The sequence below is a fragment of the Myxine glutinosa genome, chromosome 10 (assembly GCF_964187855.1).
Source record: "Myxine glutinosa chromosome 10, kmMyxGlut1.1, whole genome shotgun sequence".
Classification (NCBI taxonomy): Eukaryota; Metazoa; Chordata; class Myxini; order Myxiniformes; family Myxinidae; genus Myxine; species Myxine glutinosa.
In genome coordinates, this window is record NC_136270.1 from 85,527,930 (window position 1) to 85,547,323 (window position 19,394).

The window sequence follows — 19,394 nt, forward strand, 5'->3', positions numbered from 1 at the left end:
AGAAAAAAGGATTAGGGGTGTAAAGCCATGCCACAAGAATTCACTTGTTTGAGCGTACGCGTATTTCCTATTGTTTTGCCAATGACAGGAGCATGAGGTATTGCTCAGGTACTTTTCTTTTGTTTGTTCTATTTGTTATTCTTTACACGCCTTGTATTGTTTTGTCAATAACAAAAGGCATCTTTTATTTATATAACGATGCCCTCTAGCCAACACTGAGGCAAGGTCTCGGTTTACGTAAACAAAAATTTAACTAGGCAAACGTTTCATCTCAAGGGGAGAAACCTTACACACAACTGATGTTATCATAAGAGGGTGGGGCAATAACTCCCTGGAGGGAAGGGTGGGGCAATATTGCGTGACCCGCCTCCTCCCTCGATGTGCTTTATAATTTCCTGGGCCATGATTGCAGTGCTCGGTACACTGAACAAATGGACAAAGAGGGTGGTGGTCCTTGACCCAGGTTACTCCATCAATGTGGGGGGTTTGTGTGAAAGCACACTTTTGATGGTATCTTTGGCAGGTTATCTGCACTATCTAGTTATGATTGCGATGATAATATGAAAATGTCAACCATCAAGCTTGAGATATAAAAGGTAAATTCTGAGATTGTTCAAGTTATATTCAGTAGACGATGGGAAATTGATGAACTTCAGGAAGCTTTGGGAAGCTTCTCACGTACATAAGCTTTAAGGCCAAGTCGGCGGGAGTACGTAGCTCATCTCAATTTGTCATGCTTTTACAACCTTAAATTCGGCTATTATTTTGTCTACGAGATTTGTCGAGAAAACTATAACATTTGTCTTCCTAACCTGTCATTCCTGTTGACAGATGAGCAAGATCTGGAGATTGCAGAACATCACGTCATAGTGAGCACCTTCTTTCGACGCATTCTGTCTTAGTGACAATTATGAGATGTTTCTTGACTTATCTCTCTACAAAGCTGGCTGATGGCAGGGGTTTGGAATTCGACCGAGGTATTAGACCAAAGGCAATTTTCACGTGAACATTACAGAGATCACCGGGTGGGACATTCCCCGAAGTACTGCGTCGCTTCGAGAATAAATTCCAGACTGGCTGAGTATTCCCTGCAATTGTCTCCCTGTCCATTAAAGCTCAACGTTCGCCTTTATTTCCTCCTTTGTTAACCACTTTGTGCCAGGTGTTTCTCAGGCGTCCAATTTACCGAATACACCTGCATTATTGGACATCTTTTTCACAATGCATTTACTTCGTCGTTGTTTCGACATGGGATATAAACTTGGATTTGACAACCACGTGGGAAGAGTTTAACCACATTGCAATAGCAAGCTCAATGTTTCGAATTTCGACACAGTGTTAATGAACCGAGGATGTTGGCTTTATCTGCACATACGGATAGGCATAAGGTTTGTTCTTCGTGCTTGTTGTATGTGTCCATTATGACGTCCTCAAAACAATAAGTTTCCAGTTTTGAATAGTTTTCAATTTTGTTTGACTGTTAGGCAGACAGAGTAAAAATATTATCTCAATCCTCACTGCACTTGTTCTATCGGGACGAATTCAGAGCCAATATATGGGAAAAGTTTGGTAAAATTGTCATCTTTATTGAAGTTTAAACAAGAATTCTGAAAGTTAGGTTATCACAAAAAAATAAAAGTAATTGTTATTAATTTCAACTATACATTTTTTTTCCTGAAACTGCAAAGGAAACTCCCTGAGTGAGTCATCATTCCCAACATCATGTTATATTTCACCACTGCAAAAGCAACCATGCAATGTTTCCTTAAACATCGTTCCCACAATGATACGCAGGTGATGACAACAGCTCGTAGCAAGTGATTGTCAGGGGATCTGACCGAACAAAGCACGTTCTCCAACGGCCTAAACCAAAAGCTCCGACTAAGCCCATTTACCTGAAATGCTTCGCGCTGCAGGCCAAGTGACTTCATCTCACAAACAAGTCATAACATATCCAGTCACCTGCCTTACAAGAAAAACTTTTATATCTGTTTATTCACTGCTTGGCACCACTTACTCAAAACCTCCAAATAATATTTTTAAAGCGTTAAAAGAACGTGCTCTTATTTACCCTCCCAGTAAAATATATTGCTTGTATATTAGCATGGGCACAGAATAAACAAATATTTCACCCAAATATCAAAAAAAAACTTCACTGATTGCTAAGAGTCATGTGCAAGACCAACATGGTTTTTAAATTCTGAGGATCAAACTGATAAAGTGCGAATGATTATTTAATTACACAAAGGCTGCAATAGCTATTGGCTCTTCTTTTTTTCAATAGAAAGAGCATTTGTTGTGCAGAATTAACCCAAGTCAGACAGTCACAGTTTCAGTCTCTCTATCTATACATCTCTGATTAATATTCTTACGATTCGCCCCTGTTGGACTTAGTTCGAAATGGGGGTTTCATTGATTGGGTCTCGTCTGTCCATCCGTCCGTGCGTCCACAACCATATCTCGGACATGTATGGACTGATTTTGTTCATATTGGGCACAAATATAATACATGATGTATACATATGCACATCATTTTGTTTCGCGATGCGATAAAATATGGCCGACTAGTGGCCATTTTAGTTGTAAAAAAATAAACCTCGGTATTTAACAAGTCCTCAACCATTTCTCAGACATGGATTTACCGATCTTGTTCAAAGTTGGCACACAGATAATGAACGATGGCTTACATATGCATGTCATATTTTATCGAGATCAGATCCAAGATGGCCGCATGGTAGCCATTTTGTTACTTAAACATTTCCTCAAATATTTATTGAACATGCATGGTCAAATTTTGTTCAAACCTGGCACAAGTACAGTACATGATGCCATACACGTGCAATTCACGTAATTTTGCAATCTGATCAAAGATGGCTGACTGGTGGCCATTTTAGTTGTAAAAAACCTGATATTGAACACCTCGTCAACCATTTCTTTGACGTGCATTTATCGATCTTATTGAAATTTGGCACACAGATAATGAATTATGGCTTACATATCTACGTCATTTTTTTCGACATCAGATCCAAGATAGCCAACTGGTGGCAATTTTGTTACTTAAACGTGTCCCCAACCATTTCTCGACATGCATGGACTGATTTTGTTAAAACTTGGCACAATCACAATACCTCACATGAGAGTATATACGTAAGCAAAAAAATTTGTTTTGTAATCTCACCAAATATGACCGACTTGTGGCCTTTAACTCTACAGCAAAATTGCGGTACAGCAAAATTACTAAAATCATGGGGACTATGACATTGCATGTCTTTTTCTTCTTGTTCCTTCATGACCATGAATATGAATTTGTATTCAGCTAACTGATATCACAAGTAAACACAACAATATAATTATTATACATTGTAGTTGACCCTTAAACCAATCCTAATAAACAGGTACATATATAATATAATAGCAGGTACATGAATTAATTCAAAGAAGGAAGTGATATCATGAGGCATTACACGTGTATGGCATCCATTTGGACCTGACCTCCTTATCGGTCTTAGGTTCGTAGCTGCCGGATGCTGAATGGAAACTCAATTCGTCCGTTCCTGTAGAGTTGGGCCGAGGGTTCGTTGCTTCTGAATTGTGTGTAATGGCACGAACACTTGCCATTGGTGAGTCGTCTCCAGAAAGACAATCTTCCTCCAAAGCCGCAACTGCTCCCATTGGGAGAGTTGACATCTTCACCTCACCATCACTACTTCGGTGTCCCAGACCAGCCGTTTCAGGCTCCAACTCACCAATGGCTTCTGTGTGGTTGCAGTTGATTGCCGAGGTTGCTCCACCATTCTCAAACTCACGCTCATTAATGCATTCTCCATCAGCTGGTAAAACAGTTGCAGCAGCTGTTGCCTCATCTCCTATTTCCTTGTTTCTTTCTTCCGGTTCATGTGATGCTGGACCATTGACCATAGTAATATTCTCTTTCTTCTTTAGGCTACAGGGTTGTTGTGCACTTTCTATGCTATGATGTCGGCTTTGTCTGAAGGTATGACCTTCAGAAGAACCAGAGATAAGCCTGGTTCTGGGATTTTGTTTGGAAGCTGATGATTCTTGGCGTTTTGGGCTGCGGCTTTCTACGCTATCCAATCGGCTTTGTCGGGAGGTATGGCCTTCTGAAGGACCAGAAATAAACCCGGTTCTGGGATTTCGTTTGGAAGTTGGTGACTCTTGGCGCTTTGGACTGCAACTTTGAGGTTTAGAGCCATTAGATTCCCTTGAAGTGTGCCTGCGGTGGGAACTTGAGTCTTTTTCTTGTCGCCCTTTTGCTGAGTGTATTGGTTGCCCCATGACCTCTGTACTCTTTGCCAACTTTTTTATGCTCATACCATCACCCTCAAATAATACTTGGCCTTCTTTTGAGATGCTGGTCTTTGACTGCCAAGTTCTCTCTTTATTGCCATGTTCACCACATCTTCCCCTACTTTCAGGAGGCTGTTGCAATTGGAAATTCTGTTGCGTCATTGTAGTTTTATTGGCATCTTTAATTGGTGATACATTTTGCAACTTGCCTCGACTGGAATGTTGTTCATGCTTGGCTTCGGCTGGATGGGGTTCCTTGGAATCTCGTTCATCCCTGCCCGTAGCTGGTTGGACTTTTACACCAAGGGGTTTCGGCAATGAGACCTTAGGTGTCACAGTGTTATAAGGCTCAAGACATTCTGGAATTATGATCATTTCAAAGATATTATCTGTATCCTTATGTGGTGCTGCTGCCTTGCATACCCACAAGTCTATCGCAGCAAAGTCTCTGGTGGTTGGACTGGGAGTCGTGTGGCCGGGTGATTTTGGTGTTTTAACCAAAGGGGCTGGAATAATGGCAGTATTTTCCTTCTGAACAGCCATTTTTGCTGCTGCTTTGACATTGTTGTTGTTGGAGACAAGAGCATACTTTGGGTTGAGGAGTCGACGAGAAACCTCTGTTGATACAGGAGCCTTGGAAGATGGTTCCTCTGGCTTGTTCGGCTGTGGATCTGGTGGTAAGCCCAAACTCTCAAGGCTAACAGGCTTGCTGAGGTCATAAAGGGTACGGAATTCTTGATCAAAGGTATCTACGACCTGCCCTGTTAGCACCGTGATGATGTTTCGATCAAGTCTGGAGGACGTCCAAGTGAAGCTGCCGAGAGTAAAACAGCGAGAAAGAACACATCAATTAATTAATAGTTCATAAACAAGATTTCTTTACAGTAAACATCGACAAATGATGGAACTTGCTAAAGCAGGTTATGATTTTCAGAATTTTTTGAAACTCTGAATGTGTTTTCATGTTTACATAATTACATGCTGCTATCAAACAATTAAAAATTGTATGGCCGAATATTTCCTCATCACAAGGTAGAAATGGCGATTCATCGTCATGGCTACATCAAGACACGTCACACCCCCTTCCTCTCCCCCATTTAGATGAAAATGGCCTAATGTGATTTTCTGTCGGAGGAGGGGGCGCGGATACTAAAATTAATGACAAATCATAGGTTGATGTCAGAGAGGACTTTGATGGAGCAGATACGTTGTATGATGCACTCGTATTTTATAAACAAGGCCTTTGCTCTACTCTAGCTCTACTTGACTATGTATACAAAAAAAGCATTACGTATCATTTTCATGGTGGTGTGCGATTTATGAGCATGTTGGATTGTGGAACATTGTTCGAAGCTTCCTGCATCACTACCCAAAGTAGTGCGTAAGGGTTTTCTGCAGAGGTATTTTTGCGACAAGTTGTGGTCACTTTGTTTCCCGAATAAAGGGGACATGTGTGGTATTGGTAATTGGAGACCAGCCATGTTAGTGAATGAAGATTACAACACATTGACAAAGATCGTTACCACAGAAGATTAGATCTTTTATTTGTTCAAGTTTGTTGTTCAAACTTGTGGACATGATGGGAAGTAGGCAGCTGTTGTGGTTTGCTGTGAGACATTTCAGCCAATTGTCACCATCAAAGAAAGGAGGAGCTGGTGACGATGTTGAGTATAGATAAGATTTCTAGTAAATTGAGCCAACAATATTTTTGGAGTGAATTAAGAGCGTTTCATGTTACATGAGGGCCTCTGATTTAATGCAGTACAAATGCTACATTGGGGAACAGGAAGTGTAGGTTTTTGTAAATGGCTTTTGATGCGTGGCTTCCTTTGCTATTTGTCGTGAGGTGAGGCAAGGATGTCCAACAAGAATGAAATCATTCTCATCCTCCTTGCTATTTGTGATGTCAATGGATTTTGCATTAAATAAGGTGCACAGTCAGCCTGAAATATCCAGAGTGTTGCTTTATGGTAAGTCGTAACTGTTTTTCGATATCTTGGGCAATGGAAGAAAGTTATGGAAATGTTCAGGTTTAGTAACAATTGCGGGGTCGTGGTTGGTTTATGGCAGGAAGGAATACGATGGTTAAAGTTCTCGTTTGGCCTACACTGCTCTTCCTTGTGCCATAGCAGAACAATATAAGGGATAGTTTTAAAGTTAATTGTGAGTGGATTCATAATCAGATGCACTCAGGTTATTGTGCCATTGCCAGAGGTCAAAGTTGAGAGAAGGGCAATTGATTTGATTTTAAGGCTATTTCTTGATTTTTATTCGTACTAGTCTCAAATGTAGCAGAGGAAAATGGGATATTTTGCTACGTCCCAACTTTTCTCTATAGATACTTGGGGAGCGACATTGGGAAAGGAGTTGGAGCATAGGCCATGTGCCCCAGATGTATTTTATCCATACTTTATGGTACAAAGGGTGCTACAGATGGATGGCTTGCAACAAACCACTTTGCTTGTCAAAGGGGTGACAAATTGGCTGATGGACCGGCAAGGGGAAGATCTGGTTTTAAAACTTTCATTTGAGGATAATCAGCATGCTTGGTTGAATGTTACTCCATTGAACTTGCCGGGAAATCCGTTTTAACTGGCATGGGCCACAATTAGAGACTTTACCACTCAATGGGATTTGTGGCACCAGGAAGAGAGTAGGCCATGCCTATGAGTAGGCCTCAGAGGTGTCTTCACAATGGAGCATGTGTTTTAGGGATGTCCCCATGCCCATTTAGTTTGGGGGGAGGTGAAAGATCAGCGGTCACTGTGAAACAAACATCTTCATCAAGCTGAATTTCCTGGTTGTTAGTTTTGTATGATTTTTGGGGAGTAATTTGAGTATAAACTAGAACGCCACTCAGTAGAGCGCATACTCCCGCCGTGGGTCAAGTTGGAATAATACGTTTTGTTTAACATCCCCTCTCCCCAAAACAATAACTGAAAAAGAAAGTAAGCCCTAACTGTCGGAGAATTTATTTTGATATATCTCGGAATTAGAGGAGAAAAACATCATTTAAGAATAAGAATAAAAGCTTTAATGCAGTAAAACAGAAAAAATATTTCCCAAAAAAAATTCCTGGATCCGGAATAATATCCTGGGCTTCACCAAAAACTTATCAATTCTTCCTTATCCCAAGGGCAATCATCCCACCAACTTTCATCCAAATCCGTTTAGAACTTTTCCAGATATCTTGTTCACAAACACACGAACATACGAACACACATACGCACACACATACGCACACACACATGGACGGACACGATCGAATGCATTACTCCCTGGCGGGAGTAATAAATATCATGCGCTGTGGCGAGTTCCTTGTGCTACCCACTTAGCATTGGATTAAGGAAGTGTTTTGGCATGTGTATTGGGATGAGTAGGGAATCAGTAGATGGATTATGCATATGAAGGAAAATATTGGGATGAAGTTGTCAGATTTTTTTTTTTGCTTAAATATAGTTTTTCTTCTTTTTCACTGCCCTGTCTATTGTTTTCCTTAGTTGTGATTGGTTAGGTGATACATGGGGAGGGCCAAATCATTCTCATTCTTTCTTGGATCATGATTTTTGTACTTTTAATTACCTCCGCCACCAAAGGTGGTTGGAGGTTATGTTTTCACCCCTGTCTGTTTGTCTATCTGTTTGTTTGTGAACAAAATATCTCAAAAGTTGTGGACGGATTCGGACGAAATTTGGCAGATATGTAGCGTATGTCAAAAGGATGAAATGATTAGATTTTGGTGAAGATGCGGATTCGGATCCGGCTAGTAGAATTTTTTAAGTGATTCTTCACCATTGGGGGATAGGGCTAAAAACGATACATAGCATGATATCTCAAAAAGTTGTGGACGGATTTGGACGAAACTTGGTGGACCGGTTGGGTGTTTGACGAGGAAGAATCGATTCGATTTTGGTGAAGATCTGAATATGGATTCGGATATGAGAATTATTAAATTTTTTAAGTGATTCTTCACCATTGAGTGATATGGCCAACCAGGCGGAGGTATGCTCTCTACAGAGTGCCGTTAAAGTTATAATTGAAGCTTCTTTTGTCTTCTATTTCTCAATTTGTATTTTCATAATTAATCAGCCCCTGACTTTTACCTGATGTATAGGTATGGAATAGATGGCCCCATATTAAAAGGATGGAATTCTCATTGCCCTTTGATATAAGTATTCATTGGTTTGCAAAACTATTTCCTATACTCGATTTTTTATGTCTCTGCAGCCGAAAACGGGAGGCATTATGTTTGAGTTGTCCATCTGGCTTTCTGTCAATCAATCTGTCTGTTATCGTTTTTTGGTTATGACAATAACTTGTGAACCACTGAATGGATTTCAACCAAACTTGGCACAAGCATTAACTGCAATACAAAAATGGTCTATTTCAATATTGAGTTTTAAAAGTCATAGGTTGAAGGTCATGTTCCCTTTAGAGGTCATATGCACTTTAATTAATTAGAAGATATTTGTTACCGCAATTACTTGTAAACACACAAAAGGTAATTTCAACCAAACCTGTCAAGATCTTACTATAATTCACTAGATGTCCGTCCGTCTGATCGAAGGTACCGCAAAAACGGCTCAACCGATCACAACGATATTTTGTGTGGGTAATCCTGGGATCTCCAGGAGTAAAAATGGGCTATTTAGTTTTCCCAATTTCAGCTTTGGTCTCCAGTATTCTCAGGTTCGGAATCCCGCATAACATTCACGTTCGCATAACATCCATTGTGACGATGTATGTGTTCACGGTAGTGTTTGACGTGACGGTGTGAACGTAATTTCGTAATGTTTTTCGTTTCGTAATCCTTCAATGAACGTTTAATGTTTAATGAACGTTTAATGTTTAATGAACGTTTAATGCCCTTTGATGTCCGGGGCCGCACGCGCGCTACACTGGACGGGCCAGCGTGTACCTTGCCCTTCGCCGTTAGGCTCGGGTAAACCGCTGAGCCCCATCCGTGATGGGGACTGGGGCGTGAGACAGTGTCCTTCATTAAAAGTATAATAAACGCTGTCTCCATCGATCTTGCCAAGGCTGTAACAGCCGTAACGTTTAATCTCTTCATGAGAGAATTCCACATAGCTATTTGGGCGGTGAATACGCTAACAGATCGCTGTCTCCATCGATCTTGCCAAGGCCATAACACCTATCAGCTCAAAATCCTTTAACTGTTGATTTGGTACAGTTACACGTATCGGGAATTTGGTACACGTATCGGGAGTACATACGACATAGCGATTTTGAACACTATTATCGATCATGATTCACGATCATGATCATCACGATCATAGTGTATCGATCACGATTTGAAACACGATGGAATAATATTTACCGATATGAACAGTGATGTGGCTTTTATTGAAATTCTAAAGATACTGTTTAGATTTTGATGATTTGCGTGTGATATGATTCAACGGATGTTTATTTGAATCGTTTAAAATAAAATAAAAACCTTCAATTTCTGATATTTTGCCTTTTCATTTGGGCTTCCCAATTGGAGCCCCGCCCATAGGGCGGGTATCGTTGCTAGTAGACTGTAATACAAAGTTGAACTGATTTCACTTTTGGTTCAACAGGTAAAAAAGGTCGTGTGCCCTTTGAAAATCATTTTGCAAACCATTACTCAAGTTAGAAGCATCTGATGTTGTCTCTCTTCTACTTATGTTTATTTTCCCTCTCACAATCTTTTTTCATGCGACCTTGAATTTTTCATGTGACCTTTAAATTGTGGTCAGTCAGTTGATGTCTAACATGGGCAGATGCATATCCATCAACACATTTACATCAAATTATATTTTCTTGTTAAAATCTAGCTTCTTTTGTACACGCACGACTTTTAACCCAAATTATCAGCCGACTAAATCCAACTAAAAGTTGAAATCAGATGTACTGAGCCAACGATCTTCAGATGATCTCAAAATTAACCAATCTGTCTGCTCCTAATTTGTACTTCTCATATGCAATAATTAGGGAAGTGCAGAAATGTATACTTTGGAGCATTGCCACTCTGCAAATTCTAACTCAGAATAAATACTGCGTTTAAACAATTAGGCAATCATAAGCCTGCAGCTGCAGCCAATTTTTATTTCACAAACCTAACAATATTGTTATGAATTTGGTAATGCAACATCTAGAGCTAGGTAGATCTGAATAGGTAGGTATTCGGCTGTCGTGACAGGGACTCTACATGTAATAAGTTCTCGATGTTTAGGCGGTTGTCGGGGTAAGATGTATGAGTGTGGATCTACCTGGAGATTCGAGTGTTAAATAGTGAGGGGTTAAAGGTAACGCCCCTGTGAGTCTCACCTAGTAATCAAACCTTTGTCCTTTATGGCACTGCAAACCACATAAACATTAGTTAGGTCCTTAGCGCAACATTAAATAATCCCCCTTTCCCTGACAAGGACTTCGTAATAAATTGACAGGAAACCAGGTCAAAAACACCACCACAATTGGCCGCCACCGTGTACACCTCCAAAGGCCTAAAAACCTGGCCGGCACGTGTTATGCCAGGACCGCAGGGTCGCGTAACGGGGGAGATGTCAGGAGTCGCGGGAGGCTTTGATTGGCTGAGGAGTGCGCAATGTGACGTCATCGGCCACCAATATAGGCGACGGTCGGACGCCATTTCAGGAGTTGTTGAGTCTCTCTGAGCAGACGCGGGCAGTTGAGTTGTTGAGTCTCTCTGAGCAGACGCGGGCAGTTGAGTTGAGTCTCTCTGAGTTCGCCAGTTGAGTTGAGTTGAGCGGTGGTGGAGAGTTGGAGAGGACACGCCATTCCAGTCGCAGTTCGAGTGCAGTTCGGGTTGTGGGGAGTCGCAGGAGACACACGAGAGCACACACCCAGTTGGCACTGAGCAGTTCGTTGGCACTTGGCTGCCAGCACTCCCGCGTCGTCGAGTCGAGTGGAGTTGAAAGGAGTCCTTCCTGTCCCTGGTCAAGTGGAGCCGCTGGCCTGCGTCGGACGCGTGGTGCTTGGAGCGAGGGGCCTCGTGGTGTGCGATCGGAGAAGGAAGGAGCGGTGCTGGACACCAACAATACAAGACGACAAAGACAGATAAGCCCGATCTCCGCGTATATTTTGAACGACGGGACGTGTTATTTTCGTGATTAATCTCCCTCGTTTGTGTTTGCTGTCAGTCGTGTGGGGACGTCCCGATTTAGGTTTATTAGAGTTATTAGATTTACCGGCGGGCTTTTTCACTGGCTTTACTTTTCCTAATAAACCCTTATATTATTTTCTGTACATATTTGAACGCAGTTTCCTGGGTGTTTCATTTTAATAGATAAGGTTGCGGAGCCTTCGCTGCGTCTGGCCTTCCGCGCGTTGGTGTTGAACTTGAGTCCGCCATTGAGTTTTCGCCTCGGGAGTGTAAAGTCTCGCAATCGGTCATCCGTAACTGTGGTGTTAATCACGGTTACGCGACAAGTGGTGTCAGGAGTGGGATTTGAACCCGTCGGACAAATTTTTTTGTCCGCGGCGAGACATCGACACGGTCGGACAAATTTTTTTGTCCGCGGAGAGACATCGACACGGTCGGGCGTACATTGCGCCCGACGTTCGAACGCAAAATTTTTATAGTCGAGGCGGAGAAATTTAATAATCAATCGGGCAAACGGAGCGCGATATCGTGTCTTCGTCAAATTTAAATTGTTTCAGGAATTATTAAAATAAATACGCGCGCGGGAAACAATCTTCCGGAAAGCGGATGTCGGAAATTGATGAGATGGAAGTACGCAGCGAGGCCTCCGTCAGCGTCGGGAGTGAGCCGGAAATAGGGGAATTAAATGTCGAGGTGAGCCTTGGAACCTCCCCCGTCCCGAGCACCAACTTATCCCCCTCCCCTACCGGGGAGTCGGGAGCAGTAGGAACGGCCCCGACAACCGACCAGATGTTGGGTCAATTGCTTCGAAAAATGGAAGGGATGGAAAATAACATTAAAAAAAATATGGGAGAAATGAGTGATCGATTGGAGGGACACATTGAAGGAATGGGAAATAAAATTGATGGGTTAAAAGGGGAACTGAATGCCCAGAGTGATAAAATTGAAGGATTAAAGGAGGGATTGAAAGAACAAATCGAAGGGATGGACAGCAAAATCGATGGATTGGAGGGAAAAATGGAGGTGATGAATGAACAAATGAATGAACAAGGGAATGAAATAAAGGAAAGGAATGAACAATTGGAAGGAAAAATTGGGGAAATGGCACAGCAGCTGGGGGAACGAATTGATGGCATAGAAGGGAGAGTGCAAAACCAAATTACGGACAGACTGGGGAAATTTGAGGGTAAAGTAGAAACTCAAATGGGGGCACAGGAGAAGCCAAAGGTGGCAAAAATTGAATCGGAACGGGGGGAAGCTAGATTGGGAACAGGAGAGAGTACGGCCCATGCAGATGTGCACGGGGCTCAGGAGCCGGGAATGGCAAAATTGGGAATTGCACAGGGAATGGCAATTGAAGTAAATGGGGAGACCGCAGGTCCACAGGTGGATGGGGAATGTCCACAGGTGGATGGGGAATGTCCACAGGTGGATGGGGAATGTGTACAGGTAGAGGGGGAATGCCTGCAGGTAAACGTGGAGTGTCCACAGGTGAGCGGGGAAGGAAATTTGGAATGTGAGAGTTGTAATGGGGAATGTTTCCCACATTCTGGCCTGGTTGTTTATCGGGACCGTGTGGATGTCACAACACCCCAACCGGGGGATGAATTTGGAATTGTGCAGCACCAGGGCGGTGGTGCGGAGCAAGAGGGGGTAGAGTTTTTGGGGGTCCATGCGATAGAGCCGGACCGGGTATTTATTGGGGATATTGATCAAAGCCTGGCGGGGCCAGGAATGATTTCTAATGATGAGGATGAGTTGATCCAGCGGCTGGAGACCTGTGACAGTCCCATGGAGGTAGAGCTTGTTCAGGCCCAAAGGAGTCTGGGGGAAGAGGTGAGTTGGTCCGAGGAGGTGGTTGGAATGACCGAGGGGACGCTCACTGTACACTGCTATTTGGAAACAGAGGCTCCAAAATTGGACAACCAGTTGGGGGAGTGTGTTGGCTCCGGGCTGGATTTGGATCTTGGAGGATCGGGAGATAGAGCTTCTGGAGATTTGGTCCCTGTAGGGAATTTGGATCAACTGCAGGGAGGGGCAGAACAACCGGTGGTAGAGGTTGTTCCCTGCAGCTGCGGTTTGGCAGTGGGAATGAAAATTTGTAAAATAAAATTACAATGGGAAATTGATTTGGAGCAGCCATGGTTGGGATTGGTCCCCGGGCTGCGGGATCTGGACATGGAGAGGTCATGGGTGATGGCCTCGGGCAAAAGTTGCCCCTTTCAAAATTTGGGTATGCCGGCCAGCTGGGGGGCTGTGATGGCGAGATTTGGACGTGGGGTCCAGCCTTGGGTGTCGAGGTACGACCTGGGTCCCACGGGGGGTCTGGTGGAGTGTGGCGTCCCTTGTCCGTCGGGGCGCCGTCCGAGCTGGTGGCTCGGGCCGGCAGGGTCACCGGACCCTGGTGGGGGTTAAGACCTCCAGAGGGGTCCGAGGTGGTTTCTCAAGCCTGGGTTGGCATTTATTGAGGACCACTAGGGGGAGGTGTTGTGGGTCGCGCTTTGGTGGTGGCACTGTGGATGGCCAACTTGGGACTGATGTGGTGACCACCCGGGCATGCGGCCTGGCATTCTCCTCCAGGGACTTTGGGACAACTGGCATGTGATGACCTGCCATGCCGTGTTGGTCGATGGACGCGGGTCAAACCGAATGGACAGGGATGGAGATAGCCTGCCGGACAACCATTGGGGCATCTGTGGAACGTGATGGTGTGAGTGACCTTCCACAGATGCTCCGTTGTGATTTATGGACTCTCGGGTTGGGAAGAGAGCCATGGGGATGTGAATCGGGAGATGTGTAACGCGCCGAGCATATGGGCCATGCTCGGCTGGCATGTGTATGGCAAAGCATCCTTCTTTGGTGAGGTGAGTGAAATGTGACAAATGGTTGGCATGGGTAATCTGTGGGTTAGATGGAAATTTAAGGGTGGATTTTGAAATGCCATGGTGGACACTGTATAGTGACGCCATTATTGATCCAGGTGTGTAGACCAAAGTGTTGGAGGCTGTGATGAAATTAATAGGGTAGCAAGACACAGCTTTCAACTGGTTGCGGGGGCAACTGTGCTGATATTTGGGACGCGGGATGATGGGGATGTAGTTGTGTAGCCTGAGGGTCAACGTGGTGCTGTGCGTGTCCGAGGTGTGTGGACCATGTCTTCTGGGTGGGTCTCCTGGTGGAGCATGGCTGTTGACTGGACCTTGGTGTGGTCAAGTGTGGGTGAGCACTGGGGGGCTGCAGTTCTGTAGTCGGACTGGGGGATGATGGGGAGGTGCAGGGGACGTGGCTGTAGGGATGCCACGCACTGCGACCGTGCCCCCCAGGGCCGAGGTTGTGTGTGCGGTAGTGGGTGTTGTGGCAGCAAGTGCTCACCACATTGGCCAGCTGGGGCTGCTGCAGCTGTGTTCCTCGCAGGGGGGCCGAAGGATGGATGGTGGGTCGCACCCTTATGGACACTCATGGGCCATGTTGGCGTTTTGACTGCTCACCTTGTCCCGGTGACCCTTGCACGGTAGAGGTGCAGAGCTGTCGTGGCCATAGGTAGTTGTGTAGTGATGATCACCGTTGGATGCGGATCCACATACCTGCCAGTGTAGTGGGGACAAAAGAGAAATTTGGAAGGATTTGGTAGGCCCAATGTGAAATTTTGGGAATTGTAAGGGTGGATGATGCTCTTGGACCTGACCAACCTGCAACTACCTGCACTTGAGGTGAGTGTTTTAAGGAGTACTGTCCCAGGCTTCAGGATTTGCTTTGGGAAATTGGGGACATGTAATTTGGAGTTGGGAGGTGAGAGCGAGTGATGACATGGCCGGTGAGGGGATGGAATGGGAGCCACAGTGTCTTGTGGGTGGCGTATGTTTTTGTGTTGTGGTTAGGTGTTTTGATGTGGTCGTGAGAGTGGAACCTGGAGAGTGTGTGATGATTATTGGAGATAATGAGGGGTGATAATTGTGCTTTTGGAAATGTGCTTTTGGGAAGATGTGATGGTTTAAAAGTGAACTGGGGGGATTTCACATGTAGCAGGCCATGGCAAGCCTTGTAACACCTTTTACACCATCTATGAATTGTACTGAATTGTGCTGAGTTGTGTGGAGAATTGAATGGCAGCGGGGGAGGAAGTGTGTTTTGGGGACCATGGGTGGGGAAGGTGTGTGTGTCCGCAGGTACAGAGCAAGCTCTGAGGAGCGATGCCTGCGGGCCCCCCTCTGCGGCAATTACCCCTGGCAGCCGGTGGTAACTGGAAATTGGAGCTCGTCGGTGGAGGGTCTGGTTGGGCGCCGCGGGGTGAGGAAGTCCCCCGGTGACCCGTGTTGCTGCGCGAAAGCAGGAGGCAAAGGAGCCTGGTGTGTGTGGAGACCCTCACCGGCGAGGTAACGGCGGAAAGGGGCTGTTGGGCTGTCATGGGGCCAAGAGGTAAAGGGGGGGGGGGGGGGCAATGAATTTGTAAGTCGGTTGACTTGTTTTTGGGACTGCGGGCACCACAGCCTGATGCGCCCCCACCATCTTTTGTGCGGTACCTCCCCGCTGCCTAGTTGAGGAATGCACACACACGTGAATGACATCAATGCCATGGTCCTGCAGGGGGTGTATTGGGAATAAGTGCTTTGTTGATTTTTGCAATGCCTTGATGACCTATGGAATGAGAATGAGTGGTTAAGGGGTCTGTGTAGCATGAATGTGGGCGAAATCCACCGAGCCGTGTCACTCACCTGTAACATCTGGACAGGGCCCGTGGAAATTTAGGGGGATGCATTGGGGATGGCCCCGCAGGTAAGGTTGAGTCTTGTGGCATCCACCGGGGGACGCGGTCTGTAGACCGGGGTATGTACAAAGGTTAGAGTTTTGAGTTTTGGAAAGATGGTTAAGTTTTGTGGTTAAGTTAGTGTTGTGTGTTGTTGTTTCCTCCCTCCACAGGAACAACGAAGAAGATGTACATACTTGCATGATGGTTAAGGGGTTCAGCATGTTAAGGAAGTGTAGGTAGGTAGTCCGACTCACTTCCCACAGCCCTTCCTGATTTATTTCATAGGTTAATTAAGTGTGTGACAGTAAGTGTTAAGGCTGGAATGGTAGCCCTGCGGTGAACCTTGCAGGAGCTACGGTTCCAGGGGGGGGGCTGTGTTATGAATTTGGTAATGCAACATCTAGAGCTAGGTAGATCTGAATAGGTAGGTATTCGGCTGTCGTGACAGGGACTCTACATGTAATAAGTTCTCGATGTTTAGGCGGTTGTCGGGGTAAGATGTATGAGTGTGGATCTACCTGGAGATTCGAGTGTTAAATAGTGAGGGGTTAAAGGTAACGCCCCTGTGAGTCTCACCTAGTAATCAAACCTTTGTCCTTTATGGCACTGCAAACCACATAAACATTAGTTAGGTCCTTAGCGCAACATTAAATAATCCCCCTTTCCCTGACAAGGACTTCGTAATAAATTGACAGGAAACCAGGTCAAAAACACCACCACAATTGGCCGCCACCGTGTACACCTCCAAAGGCCTAAAAACCTGGCCGGCACGTGTTATGCCAGGACCGCAGGGTCGCGTAACGGGGGAGATGTCAGGAGTCGCGGGAGGCTTTGATTGGCTGAGGAGTGCGCAATGTGACGTCATCGGCCACCAATATAGGCGACGGTCGGACGCCATTTCAGGAGTTGTTGAGTCTCTCTGAGCAGACGCGGGCAGTTGAGTTGTTGAGTCTCTCTGAGCAGACGCGGGCAGTTGAGTTGAGTCTCTCTGAGTTCGCCAGTTGAGTTGAGTTGAGCGGTGGTGGAGAGTTGGAGAGGACACGCCATTCCAGTCGCAGTTCGAGTGCAGTTCGGGTTGTGGGGAGTCGCAGGAGACACACGAGAGCACACACCCAGTTGGCACTGAGCAGTTCGTTGGCACTTGGCTGCCAGCACTCCCGCGTCGTCGAGTCGAGTGGAGTTGAAAGGAGTCCTTCCTGTCCCTGGTCAAGTGGAGCCGCTGGCCTGCGTCGGACGCGTGGTGCTTGGAGCGAGGGGCCTCGTGGTGTGCGATCGGAGAAGGAAGGAGCGGTGCTGGACACCAACAATACAAGACGACAAAGACAGATAAGCCCGATCTCCGCGTATATTTTGAACGATGGGACGTGTTATTTTCGTGATTAATCTCCCTCGTTTGTGTTTGCTGTCAGTCGTGTGGGGACGTCCCGATTTAGGTTTATTAGAGTTATTAGATTTACCGGCGGGCTTTTTCACTGGCTTTACTTTTCCTAATAAACCCTTATATTATTTTCTGTACATATTTGAACGCAGTTTCCTGGGTGTTTCATTTTAATAGATAAGGTTGCGGAGCCTTCGCTGCGTCTGGCCTTCCGCGCGTTGGTGTTGAACTTGAGTCCGCCATTGAGTTTTCGCCTCGGGAGTGTAAAGTCTCGCAATCGGTCATCCGTAACTGTGGTGTTAATCACGGTTACGCGACAATATTTTAAAGCCGAAATAAGTTGCAAAATATCGTAAACATCAATTTTGCAGAAAGAAAAAGTGTGAACTGTAGGCCGAGCTATTGAGCTAAAATTACAGGCCAGGCTTAAAATACATCACATACAGATGGTAAGGTTTCATCGGTGAAGGGATCTTCACAGGGCATTACAATTGATCATTGGCATTACATTACAATTATTACAATTGATCAGAATCCAAAAGGGGTTTGTGCAATGGTTACGTAATTTTTGCATCAGCTTACATCAACGTCAGAATTGGACAGTTATTTCTGCTTTAGAGTTCATCGCCAAACGGATAATATCAAACTTATGCAAGAAAGCTGATGCGGATTTGGTAGAATGCTGCCAAAAGTTATAGCTTTGCTACCGAATGCAATTCGCACTTCACCTTGATGGCTTTCCAAATCTATACACTGTAGTTCATAAATATGTAACGACTCGTTAATGACTATTTTGTTCACTCTTTCTTTCCAGACATATTACCTGTAAGTACCAGTCATGGCTTTGTCTCCATCGACGATCATGAACTTCTGCTTCATGAAGCCTTCGACCTCTTTTCCCGAATGCGTCCTTAAGCAAGTCCCCGCCAAGCTTCTCACCCGCATCCTCTGTAAGCAGGCGGGTCATATAAGGTCTTTATACCAAGATCACTTTCTACCTTTTCATTGATTCACCGTAGGGAAGCAGAGAAGGAATGAATGTTGATATACTCTGAAGAACCATTAATCAATGTGCTTTATCGAAAGTTTGTTTATACAGTAATTGCCTGTTGCCAAATAAATTATTAATGTTGTTATATTTTATATGGAAATCTGCTGACCTGCATACCCAAAGATTGGCAAAGCAACACACGTTTACTGGGGGAGTTGAACAGAATAAAAAACAGTTATCAACATTTATTCATGCAACTCAATATTCAAGAATACATCTTGTTTAGAGCTAGGATATCAAATGCATGGTGAATGGAGTAAAATATTAGGATTTTGGGAAAGAACATGCAGCCAAAATATGATATGGACAGAAAGATGTGAAGATTAACTAGGCAAGAAACAAAAGCTGCACTTAGGAGAATTAGATCAGCACAAATAAAACAGCAACCGATCTCCCCCATAAATAAACAAACTGATTGATTAAGTTCATTGCTCCAGAAAAATCAGATCATAAAGGATTTTTGTATATTTTCGTTGAACATTAGATAAGATATGTAATATATGTGTAGATTTGCAAAATTACACTTTTCCATTTTTACGAGGATAACTTATATTAATATTATTGTGATTGTTGTTATTGAAAAACTTAATTTTTTCCCCCAAAAATAAGTTTTCACAAAAGTTGTGATTTGTACTGTTAAGCAGGGTTTCTCAGAATGAAACTTCAGGCAATGACACTCAAGACAAGTCAGTGTTGTTATTACAGTTATTACAGGATGAGCAAACAACTCGGTAAATTGGAACAATTGGAGCAGATTGAATGCAGACAGTTGTTATGGGCATGTGTAATCGCTGACACCATA

The 19,394-nt window shown here is 44.5% G+C and overlaps 1 protein-coding gene across 4 annotated transcripts in view; it reads right to left on the minus strand.

The window, feature by feature from the left end:
* Nucleotides 1–19,394, minus strand: part of LOC137434022 (uncharacterized) — a 107,787-nt gene that overhangs the window by 1,621 nt on the left and 86,772 nt on the right. For 3 of the 4 annotated variants that reach the window (XM_068126620.2, XM_068126619.2, XM_078785836.1), the window contains 2 exons: nucleotides 18,365–18,489; nucleotides 3,493–5,122 (listed from right to left, as the gene is read on the minus strand). In XM_068126620.2, coding sequence (XP_067982721.2) covers nucleotides 3,493–5,122; nucleotides 18,365–18,489 — 1,755 coding nt within the window. Of the gene's footprint in view, nucleotides 1–3,464; nucleotides 5,123–18,364; nucleotides 18,490–19,394 lie in introns of all 4 variants that reach the window. The other variant, XM_068126621.2, reaches the window with a different exon arrangement.